The sequence below is a fragment of the Coregonus clupeaformis genome, chromosome 35 (genome assembly GCF_020615455.1).
Source record: "Coregonus clupeaformis isolate EN_2021a chromosome 35, ASM2061545v1, whole genome shotgun sequence".
In the NCBI taxonomy this organism is placed as follows: Eukaryota; Metazoa; Chordata; class Actinopteri; order Salmoniformes; family Salmonidae; genus Coregonus; species Coregonus clupeaformis.
The window spans coordinates 6318742-6331047 of NC_059226.1; the positions used below are offsets into that span (position 1 = coordinate 6318742).

At 42.2% G+C, this 12306-nt stretch overlaps 1 protein-coding gene across 1 annotated transcript in view; it reads left to right on the forward strand.

Annotated features, from left to right (window-relative positions):
• The first annotated feature begins 557 nt into the window (after nt 1-557).
• Nucleotides 558-12306, forward strand: part of LOC121551181 (vacuolar protein sorting-associated protein 37D) — a 36815-nt gene continuing 25066 nt past the window's right edge. The window contains exon 1 of the mRNA XM_041863729.2: nt 558-863. Within this exon, the coding sequence (XP_041719663.1) occupies nt 741-863 (123 nt within the window). The 5' untranslated portion in view covers nt 558-740. The remainder of the gene's footprint in view (nt 864-12306) is intronic.

The following is a 12306-nucleotide window of genomic DNA, read 5'->3' on the forward strand; positions in this document are numbered from 1 at the left end:
GAAACGAAAGTTGCCTCAAAAGTTGATAGATAACATACCGGTAGTTGCTACAAAATGATACAATGTAACCACAGATAGAACAATCTTTGATGTTATAACAGTCAACGAAGTGAAAATGGTTTCAACGTTCAATTTGCCAGTGTACGTGCACACTCGCCTACATTACAAATGTAGGAAATACAGGTTGTAAGTAGGCAAGAATCAAACATCGCCAAACAAAATCATGGCAGAGGTTTATTACTTTTAGAACCTGCTTATAAACGTTTTATACCACGACCATGCCTTCCCGTGGGATTTCCACAGCCACAAAGTCCAAATATGGCTATATCGTACAAATTAATGAAAACAAAAATTAACTTTTTGGTCTTAATGTAAGGTTATGGTTAGGCACAACGTTAGCAGTGTGGTTAAAGTTATGGGAAAGGTTAGGATTAGGTTTAAAATCACATTTTAAGAAGTGAAATTGTAGAAATAGGCGGCGTTTATCACTTCGTGGCTGTGGTAACTAGTGACGACCTTCTCGTGGTTTTCGGTGGCATTACATTAGCTGCAATGCAATCGTGGTAAGTAGGTGTCACTGCATCTTGTATTGACTCCGCCAACAGAAGCTGTAACCCATTTTCGCTACGCGGTCTGCTTCAACACAACACGCGCTCGTTGCTTTGCTATTCATTGCGAACGACATGGAACCAGATGGGCTTGCAAACGAACTCGTCTGAACTGCTTGTGAGGGAAATACAATGTCTAATTTTAAGGACACGAACTCTACTCCAGACGGGTATAGGGCTCTAAACATGAGTGAATTGCAGGAGCTTTTACAAGATAAAGAAAAAATGGACCAGATCGTCCGACTCAATGAGAAGGTATTTGGTTCTACAATGTGGCAACTATCGAATAAAGCCACACAGTTTTACTAAATCTATCTGTGTGTTACATGTGGTTGATATTTCATGTTCCAGACTATTGCATTCAAACTTAAATAGGTGTACATTGTGTTCTCTTCAGATTTCTAGGATATGGGCAATGCATTAGCCGCTTTAGGAGCCTGCCAAGACTCTGCATTATTGTCTGCGTGGCTTCCAATGGTTTTCGAAAGCCTTTCACCCCCCATGTTCAGTGAGCAGCAGGATCAAACTATTCGAAATACTATAAAGGAACTAAAATATTCATTTGAAAACAAATCATCTTGGTCTCTCTGTCACACACACACACATACACACAATTTAATACAGTAAACACATCTCTCACACACGTTTACATTCAAATGTACCTCTTTTTGTATATTTCTGTCTTATTCCTCACTAGAACAACTATTGCTGAATGTAATGTTAAATTACTAGGGCAGTTTGTTCTTTTCCTATTTGAACCTGCAGTCTTGCACCGTTCAAAAACATTGTGATTCATGGTACATAGCCCTCTGCCTTAACTCATCAGGTGTGGCATTCATTCTTGGACAGAGAGAAAATCGTTACTCATTTGGGAATGGATGTGTGTGTGTCCAATTCAGAGCAAGACATGACATTTGAAACCTGCCTCACTGCTGCAGCAAATGAAATAGAGAGATGTTTCCAAAGTGGTTGCATCTCACCGAGAGACGCCATGGAATTCTCCCAAGAGACTGGATCAGAATTACTTAGCTAGAGCCATGGTAGGGATTTCAGTAATGGTTGTAGTAGCAGTTATATTCGACTTGACCAAGACATTTGATCGAACATAAATTTACAAAGTGTTACATGCCAGTAATAAACTAGACAATATGATACTGTAGGTTAGTTGAGACATTCACACACACTTTGTGTAAGTAAACATCAGTAGGGTGTCTGGGTGTGCTCCCCTCCCATTGCCCTTCCTGCAGATGCCATTAAAGTTTAATAAAGCCCACATATGCATGGTTGGCTGACATGTGACCATGTGGTGGTGGTAGTTGAGCTCATTTTAGCGGATGGCTCCACAGCCCCTATGATCCACTGGTGAGCAGCGCTCCAATTAATTAACGCTTTGGGGTCTCCGAGGGCAATCACCCTGAAAGGGTCATTAATGCCATAATAAGATGGATGCTCTTTAAGGAATACCTGGGATAGGATAAAGGAATCCTTCTACCCCCCCCCCAATTGTAAAGTGGTTATCCCACTGGCTATAGGGTGAACGCACCAATTTGTGAGTCGCTCTGGCTAAGAGCGTCTGCTAAATGACGTTAATGTGCCCTTGAGCAAGGCACTTAACCCTAATTGCTCCTGTAAGTCGCTCTGGATAAGAGCGTCTGCTAAATGACTAAAATGTAATGTAAATGTTGTGTATATAGCCCATATCTCACTAGCTAGGTCCCTCTGGAGAATGTTCTCAGCCTCCTGACTGGCAGAATTGCTATCCTCTACTGGCTCCGTAGGATTTGACATGGGGTATTAGCCGAACTGTGAAAATTCAATTACAGTAATCTGGACACTGTCACTGTCTCAGTTTACCAAGCCCCCCCCCAAGACAAATCTAGCTGATCGATTCTTGCAGGTTGACTTGATGGAAAATGAGCCAGTATACTTACGCTGGCATAATAAATCATAACATATTTTTCATGTTTGTATAATATACAGTGTCTTCAGACCCCGTGACTTTTTCCACATTTTGTTACGTTACAGCCTTATTCTAAAATTGATTAAATTAATATTTATCCTCATCAATCTACACACAATACCCCATAATGACATAGCGAAAACAGGTTTTTAGAAATGTTTGCAAGTTTATAAAGAAACAAAATAGAAATACCTTATTTACATAAGTATTCAGACCCTTTGCTATGAGACTCGAAATTGAGCTCAGTTGCACCTTGTTTCCATTGATCATCTTTGAGATGTTTCTACAACTTGATTGGAGTCCACCTGTGGTAAATTCAATTGATTGGACATGATTTGGAAAGGCACACATAAGGTCCCACAGTTGACAGTGTATGTCAGAGCAAAAACCAAGCCATGAGGTCAAAGGCGGCAGGTAGCTTAGTGTTTAAGAGCGTTGTGCCAGTAACCGAAAGGTCGCTGGTTCTAATCCCTGAGCCAACTAGGTGAAAAATCTGTTTATGTGCCCTTGAGCAAGGCACTTAACCCTAATTGCTCCTGTAAGTCGCTCTGGATAAGAGCGTCTGCTAAAATGTAAATGTAAAAAGGAATTATCCGTAGAGCTCCGAGACAGGATTGTGTCGAGGCACAGGTCTGGGGAAGGGTACCAAAACATTTCTGCAGCATTGAAGGTCCCCAAGAACACAGTGGCCTCCATCATTCTTAAATGGAAGAAGTTTGGAACCACCAAGGCTCTTCCTAGAGCTGGCCGCCTGGACAAACTGAGCAATCGGGGGAGAAGGGCCTTGGTCAGGGAGGTGACCAAGAACCCAATGGTCACTCTGACAGAGCTCCAGAGTTCCTCTGTGAAGATGGGAGAACCTTCCAGAAGGACAACCATATCTGCAGCACTCCACAGGCCTTTGTGGTAGAGTGGCCAGACGGAAGCAACTCCTCAGTAAAAGGCACATGATAGCCCGCTTGGAGTTTGCCAGAAGGGCACCTAAAGGACTCTCAGACCATGAGAAACAAGATTCTCTGGTCTGATGAAACCAAGATTGAACTTTTTGGCCTGAATACCAATCGTCACTTCTGAAAGAAACCTGGCACCATCCCTACGGTGAAGCATGGTGGTGGCAGCATCATGCTGTGGGGATGTTTTTCAGCGGCAGGGAATGGGAGACTAGTCAGGATCAAGGGAAAGATGAACAGAGCAAAGTACAGAGAGATCCTTGGTGAAAACCTGCTCCAGAGCGCTTAGGACCTCAGACTGGGGCGAAGGTTCACCTTCCAACAGGACCCTAAGCACACAGCCAAGACAACGCAGGAGTGGCTTCAGGACAAGTCTCTGAATGTCCTTGAGTGGTCCACCCAGAGCCCGGACTTGAACCCGATCTAACATTTCTGGAGAGGCCTTAAAATAGCTGTGCAGCGACGCTCCCCATCCAACCTGACAGAGCTTGAGAGGATCTGCAGAGAAGAATGGGAGAAACTCCCCAAATACAGGTGTGCCAAGCTTGTAGAGTCATACCCAAGAAGACTTGAGGCTGTAATCACTGCCAAAGGTGCTTCAACAAAGTACTGAGTAAAGGGTCTGAATACTTATGTAAATGTAATATTTCCGTTTTTTATTTTTAATAAATCTGCAAAAAATTCTAAAAACCAGATTTTGCTTTCTCATTATGGGGTATTGTGTGTAGATTAATGAGGGACATTTTTTAAATTAATACAGAAGTGGAATACTAGAAGAAAATACCTCACATTTGGAGCATTTGTAACACTGCAAGGAAGTGCAACCTCAAAGCAAACACACGCAAGCCACAAACACATGTTTTACAAGCTTTTTAATGCTTATAAACTTTAATTTGAACACATTTTAAAGTTACAATGATTTAATCCATTTTAGAATAAGGCTGTAACGTAACAAAATGTGGAAAAAGTCAACGGGTCTGAACACTTTCCGAATGCACTGTATATATCCCAATATCAAATGTCGAACAATTATATTTTGTACTAGGTTCACACCCATTTTAGCCAAATCACAGGAACTGTTAGACACTGATATAATCTTTAGAGCACTTTCAGATGGGCTGCTAAGATTTGTGGTCTCTCTAAATTGCGTGCCAGCCACACAGTGTGGCGTCATGGAAGTATAATACCCTACAGACTTTGCCATCTTGCCTGCTGTGATGTAACAATGCAGATATTTCAAGCTGCTCCCATGACAAGACTTAAGTATGCACAAAGAGGTGTGACAAGCCTAAAAGCTCAGACCCACCGGTACGATTGTCAAACGTTTGCCTGCCAACAGTACTTAGCACCTCTGAACAGAGTGTCAGCAGTCAATCTCTTTTGTGTTCACACAGCAAAGACCTTGGAAGTCGTCAGCCGCTCAGCCTTAGGTGGAAGTAGCGTTGTTTGGCAGTGCATATCCGTGCATATTGCTTATGGTCTAGATTCCAAGCTATCTGCGCTAATGTTGCTATTTTGTAGAAAGCCCTTGTTGATACTAGCCGGATGGCAACAGCTAGATAGCTACCTAGCAAGATGACGAATAAACAATTTAATTCACTCTCCATAATCCCATACTGCCAGTGCCACCCCATAGTCAAATGTTTAGCTAGCTAGCTAACGTTAGCATATTCGCTAGCTAGCACAACATAGCTATCTAGCTAAGGACACTGCACTAACTCGGCAGCTAACACTGGCAGCTGTTTCCTGGAAATGAGCTAATCCATTATAATAATTATAATGTCAATACTAGCCACAGTGGTTAGCTTACTTGGAGGAAGTATTTAGGGTTGTGTGCACTTAGCTAGCTACCATCGCATAGCCTACATTGCATATGAAGTGTGACTGATTCATCCGTGGATTCCTTTTTTTGGGAGGACGTGGGCGTTCGTGCTCTTTGATTGACTAGAAGTAAAGTTGTTGGCCACTGATGAGCATTGCGATTCTACAAGTAGAATTGGTAGGTTTGTTGCTACCGGGTCGGCACGCGCATGTACCACTTTTGTTCTAGCAAGAGAAATAACGCTCTTCCACTAAGTACCTATTGGCAGTCTATCAGCAGTGAGATTCTCAGTGTGTTTCATGCTTAAGAGAGGATATTGGCCTAGGATATTGTGGGGCTCAGTTTAGAAAGTTTGAATGCATTTGAGTATTGGCAAATATACTCTATAAACCTACAATGAATAACTAGACTAAACGTTAACATTCACATTATTTTACTACATGGAATGAGTGTTTTAATATTGTCGTTTAAAATTAATACAGAAGTGGAATACTAGAAGAAAATACCTCACATTTGGAGCATTTGTAACACTGCAAGGAAATGCAACCTCAAAGCAAACACACGCAAGGCAAAAACACATGTTTTACAAGCTTTTTAATGCTTATAAACTTTAATTTGAACACTTAAAATTACAATATTCTCAAAAGCAATCAACAAGTAATCCAGAAAGATTTATCATTTAGCCTTTTGGGCATATTCTTGTTGAGATTAAGTCGTCAATTAATTGGTATGGAAAGAATGTATCAACCCACCAGATCATCTAAACGAGATCTTGACCTGACAAAGAAAAGTTGGTAAAGGATGGTTCCAGAGAAAAGTGTTCGCACAGTATCTTGGGTAACATCTGTGGAATATATATGTTTTTTTATCCAGATGAATTTCATGTCAACTTCAGTGTCTACCGTCATTCCTTACTTTGAAAAGTGTCACCTGGCTGGCAGTCAAACGGCAGATGAGATGTTTCTCAGGGAAAAATTCTAGCCTCTCAGCATCAGATGTCCCTTGGCCAAGGTAATTCTAGAGAGCTATCTGAAATGAGATCACATTCGCAGCTTTGATGTCCAGAGCCATGATCGAACTGAAGCCAGTCTTTTTTTCCCTGTGGCTTGTGACTGAGATCAGCGGAAATCATATTTCAAGCCATCACTACTTCAGTAGATTATGCATTTATCATGTTGTATATCCTCCACAGGTTTTTTTTGGTCATTGTAACAATCAATCAGAGATCTACTTCTCATTTGTGTATCCAGTCAGTCAGTGGTCTGAAACATCTGCATGTCCTTACTTGCCTGGCTACGCAGACAAACGCTATGTCACGCCCACAGATGTTAGTTTCTTCTCCGCAATGAGTGTGGATCTGAGTACCTCCCTGATGTGTTGGGCCAGAGCTAGAACACACCTGGGTAAATTCGTCCTTGGCTTTGATACTCTGATAGGTTAGAGACGATCAAATCGCTGATTACTTTGTTTTGTACAATGCCCCTCATGCCCCTCGTCAGCACAAATGGCTTCAAAGACTAAAGTATGTAGTGAACAACAGAGCAGCGGTATAATTTTATTGGTCGCGTACATATATTCTGCAGATGTTATTGCAGGTGTAGCGAAATGCTTATGTTCCTAGCTCCAACAGTGCAGTCAGTAATGCCTAACAATAAAAACAATACACGCAAATCCCAAAAATAAACAGAAAGGTATTAAGAAATATAGAAATATTACAATGAGCAATGTCAGAGTCCAGAATATAAATATATATGTATATGATGGTGTGTATAGACATTATGGACAGTATATGAATAGAAAAGGTGTGTTCAGCAGTAGTTATAAAGGATCAGCCTTGACTAGAATACAGTATACACATATGAAGTGGGTAAAACAGTATGTAAACATTATTAAAGTGACCAGTGTTAAATGACTATGTACATAGGGCAGCAGTCTCAAAGGTGCAGGGTTGAGTGCCGGGTGGTAGCCGGCAAGTAACAGTGACTAAAGTTCAGGGCAGTGTACTGGGCGGAGGCCGGCTAGTGGTGACTATTTAACAGACTAATGGCCTGGAAATAGAAGCTGTTTTTCAGTCTCTTGGTCCCAGCTTTGATACACCTATACTGTCTCTGCCTTCTAGATGGTAGCGGGGTGAGCAGGCCGTTGCTCGGTTGGCTGAGGTCCTTGATGATCTTCTTGGCCTTCCTGTGACACTGGGTGCTGTAGATGTCCTGGAAGGCAGGCAGTGTGCCCCTGGTGCTGCGTTGGACTAACCGCACCACCCTCTTGAGAGCCCTGCGGTTGCGGAAGGTGCAGTTGCCGTACCAGGCGGTGATACAACCCAACAGGATGCTCTCAATGGTACATCTGTAGAAGTTTGTGAGGGTCTTAGGGGCCAAGCCGAATTTCTTCAGCCTCCTGAGGTTGAAGAGGCGCTGTTGCGCCTTCTTCACCACACTGACTGTGTGGATGGACTATTTCAGGTGTCAGTGATATGCACGCCAAGGCACTTGAAGCTTTTCACGCTCTCCCCGTCGATGTGGATGGGCTGTATTGTCGTTGTTGGTAATCAGGCCTACCAGTGTTGTGTCGTCTGCAAACTTGATGAAAATGTATGCACTCACTAACTGTAAGTCGCTCTGGATAAGAGCGTCTGCTAAAGGACTAAAATGTAAAATGTAATGATTGAGCTGGAGACGTGCGTGGCCACGCAGTCATGGGTGAACAGGGAGTACAGGAGGGGGCTGAGCACGCACCGTTGTGGGGCCCCCGTGTTTAGGATCAGCATGGCGGAGGTGTTGTTGCCTATCTTCACCACCTGGGATCAGCCCGTCAGGAAGTCCAGGATCCAGTTGCACAGGGCGGGGTTCAGACCCGGGGCCCCGAGTTTAGTGATGAAGTTGGAGGACACTACGATGTTGAAGGCTAAGCAGTAGTCGATGAACAGCATTCTTAAATGGCCAAGTCTCTTGATGATGCTGAGGGAGAGAGCTGGGTCTTAAGCAGTTCTGAGAAGGCCCCTTCATTCATTTGAGAATGGGAGCCCTTGTTATAAAGTCCCTATTTCTAAGATTTTTCTTATTTCCCTCCATTGGATTAATAATGAAAGAACACAGATTAAAGACTTGCTGGTACGTTGCTCCCCCCCTCCCCTTTCAGCCCATCATAGCTAAGTGAAATACTTTTTTCTAAGTGCTTCATCAACCTTGAAGTCTGAGACGATTAGGGGTTTAAGTATTGAAGGGGAAATAAATGTATTTTGGACCCACAAAGTTTCTATGATTATTACAGTGCAGGGTTTCTAAAAAGCCTCATATGTCCAGCCAGACACTTTCCACTGAACTGGATTCCCAGGAACGATGACATAGTTTTGAAGTTGGTCAAAGTTAGAAACAGCCTTTTCCATGCTGACTGCCAAGAGAAGCTTTTAATTAGCAATTGATTATCACCCTGATCCAGAAGTCTTGGACTAATCCCTCTTCACAGATAAGGTGGGCAGTTTGAAATGTCCTCTCATTCCCTGTACATATAACTGCCTCCAATTACAGAAGTCTTATCTAACATCTTGCTCTGCGGTTTCAGCTTGCGGAAATGGAAACATTCAATCCGAAGAAGACTATATATCCCCCTCCATTTTGGGAGGTGTGAGGCATACAAGGCACCTTTGCTCAGAGACCACTATGATTGGATCAGTGGTTTCTGATTTGCTCTGGTTGGGGGAGTGGCATTCGCTTCAGTTTCCTGTTGCAACAAACTCATGTGGTTTCAGTTGAGAAGTGAAGGTTATACGTAAATTCTGAAGTTGAAAGAAACCACAGTTGAGCCAGTACCCTGCCCTGAACTTTAGTCACTGTCACTAGCCGGCTACCACCCGGTACTCAGAGAGACTTCTGCCCTATGTACATAGTCATGGAACACTGGTCACTTTAATAATGTTTAAATACTGTTTTACCCACTTCATATTTATATATAATATATTCTAGTCTAGGCCTATCCTATTTAGTATTGCTGTACATATACTATTATATCCTACATATACTACATACAGTACCAGTCAAAAGTTTGGACACACCTACTCATTCAAGGGTTTTTCTTTATTTTTACTATTTTCTACAATTGTAGAATAATAGTGAAGACATCAAAACTATGAAATAACACATATGGAATCAAAATATATTTTCGATTTGAGATTCTTCAAAGTAGCCACCCTTTGCCTTGATGACAGCTTTGCACACTCTTGGCATTCTCTTGGCACACTCTTGGGATGGTGTTCTTCGGCTTGCAAGCGACCCCCTTTTTCCTCCAAACATAACGATGGTCATTATGGCCATACAGTTCTATTTTTGTTTCATCAGACCAGAGGACATTTCTCCAAAAAGTACGATCTTTGTCCCCATGTGCAGTTGCAAACCGTAGTCTGGCTTTTTATGGCAGTTTTGGAGCAGTGGCTTCTTCCTTGCTGAGCGGGATTTCAGGTTATATAGGACTTGTTTTACTGTGGATATAGATACTTTTGTACCGGCTTCCTCCAGCATCTTCACAAGGTCCTTTGCTGTTGTTCTAGGATTGTTTTTCACTTTTCGCAACAAAGTACGTTATTCTCTAGGAGACAGAACGCGTCTCCTTCCTGAGCGGTATGACGGCTGCGTGGTCCATGCTGTTTATACCTGCATACTATTGTTTGTACAGATGAACGTGGTACCTTCAGGCGTTTGGAAATTGCTCCCAAGGATAAACCAGACTTCTGGAGGTCTACAATTGTCTTTCTGAAGTCTTGGCTGATTTCTTTTGATTTCCCCATGATGTCAAGCAAAGAGTCACTGAGTTTGAAGGTAGGCCTGGAAATACATCCAATTGACTCAAATGATGTCAATTAGCCTATCAGAAGCTTCTAAAGCCATGACATCATTTTCTGGAATTTCCCAAGCTGTTTAAAGGCACAGTCAACTTAGTAAACTTCTGACCCACTGGAATTGTGATACAGTGAATTACAAGTGAAATAATCTGTCTGTAAACAATTGTTGGAAAAATTACTTGTGTCATGCACAAAGTAGATGTCCTAACCGACTTGCCAAAATGATAGTTTGTTAACAAGAAATGTGTGGAGTGGTTGAAAAACTGTATGACATATTCTATCCATATACTGTCCATAATGTCTATACATCCCATCTATACATCCCATCATATACAGTGGGGAGAACAAGTATTTGATACACTGACGATTTTGCAGGTTTTCCTACTTACAAAGCATGTAGAGGTCTGTAATTTTTATCATAGGTACACTTCAACTGTGAGAGACGGAATCCAAAACAAAAATCCAGAAAATCACATTGTATGATTTTTAAGTAATAATTTGCATTTTATTGCATGACATAAGTATTTGATCACCTACCAACCAGTAAGAATTCCGGCTCTCACAGACCTGTTAGTTTTTCTTTAAGAAGCCCTCCTGTTCTCCACTCATTACCTGTATTAACTGCACCTGTTTGAACTCGTTACCTGTATAAAAGACACCTGTCCACACAATCAATCAAACAGACTCCAACCTCTCCACAATGGCCAAGACCAGAGAGCTGTGTAAGGACATCAGGGATAAAATTGTAGACCTGCACAAGGCTGGGATGGGCTACAGGACAATAGGCAAGCAGCTTGGTGAGAAGGCAACAACTGTTGGCGCAATTATTAGAAAATGGAAGAAGTTAAAGATGACGGTCAATCACCCTTGGTCTGGGGCTCCATGCAAGATCTCACCTCGTGGGGCATCAATGATCATGAGGAAGGTGAGGGATCAGCCCAGAACTACACGGCAGGACCTGGTCAATGACCTGAAGAGAGCTGGGACCACAGTCTCAAAGAAAACCATTAGTAACACACTAAACCATTAGTAACACACTGCACCGTATTGAGGGGAGGATGGATGGGGCCATGTATCGCGAGATCTTGGCCAACAACCTCCTTCCCCAGTAAGAGCATTGAAGATGGGTCGTGGCTGGGTCTTCCAGCATGACAACGACCCGAAACACACAGCCAGGGCAACTAAGGAGTGGCTCCATAAGAAGCATCTCAAGGTCCTGGAGTGGCCTAGCCAGTCTCCAGACCTGAACACAATAGAAAATCTTTGGAGGGAGCTGAACGTCCGTATTGCCCAGTGACAGCCCCGAAACCTGAAGGATCTGGAGAAGGTCTGTATGGAGGAGTGGGCCAAAATCCCTGCTGCAGTGTGTGCAAACCTGGTTAAGACCTACAGGAAACGTATGATCTCTGTAATTGCAAACAAAGGTTTCTGTACCAAATATTAAGTTCTGCTTTTCTGATGTATCAAATACTTATGTCATGCAATAAAATGCAAATTAATTACTTAAAAATCATACAATGTGATTTTCTGGATTTTTGTTTTAGATTCCGTCTCTCACAGTTGAAGTGTACCTATGATAAAAATTACAGACCTCTACATGCTTTGTAAGTAGGAAACACTGCCGATTTTGCAGGTTATCAAATACTTGTTCTCCCCACTGTACATATATATTTATATTCCGGACTCTGACTTTGCTCGTTCTAATATTTCTATATTTCTTAATTCCATTATTTTACTTTAGATTTGCGTGTATTGTTTTGTAATGTTATACATTACTGCACTGTTGGAGCTAGGAACATATGCATTTCGCTACACCCGCAAGAACATCTGCTAAATATGTGTATGCGACCAATAACATTAGATTTTATTTGACTGAGCATTTCAAAACCATAATTCAAGCTGCAAGAAAACTCAATGCACCCCCACTGCATCAGTGACAAATATCACTATTAGTGACTCAGTAACTTGGGAAACATGCCAATAAAAGCTGTAGATAATATTCCTCCCTCCTAATTCCCTTTGGCCACCCTGCCCTCCCTGTCTCATGAATTTGACCTCACCTAACCCCACTTTCTGATGTCACTGAGAATATTTTCCTCCTTGGCTATTTCTCAGTCTTAAGCACTTTCAAA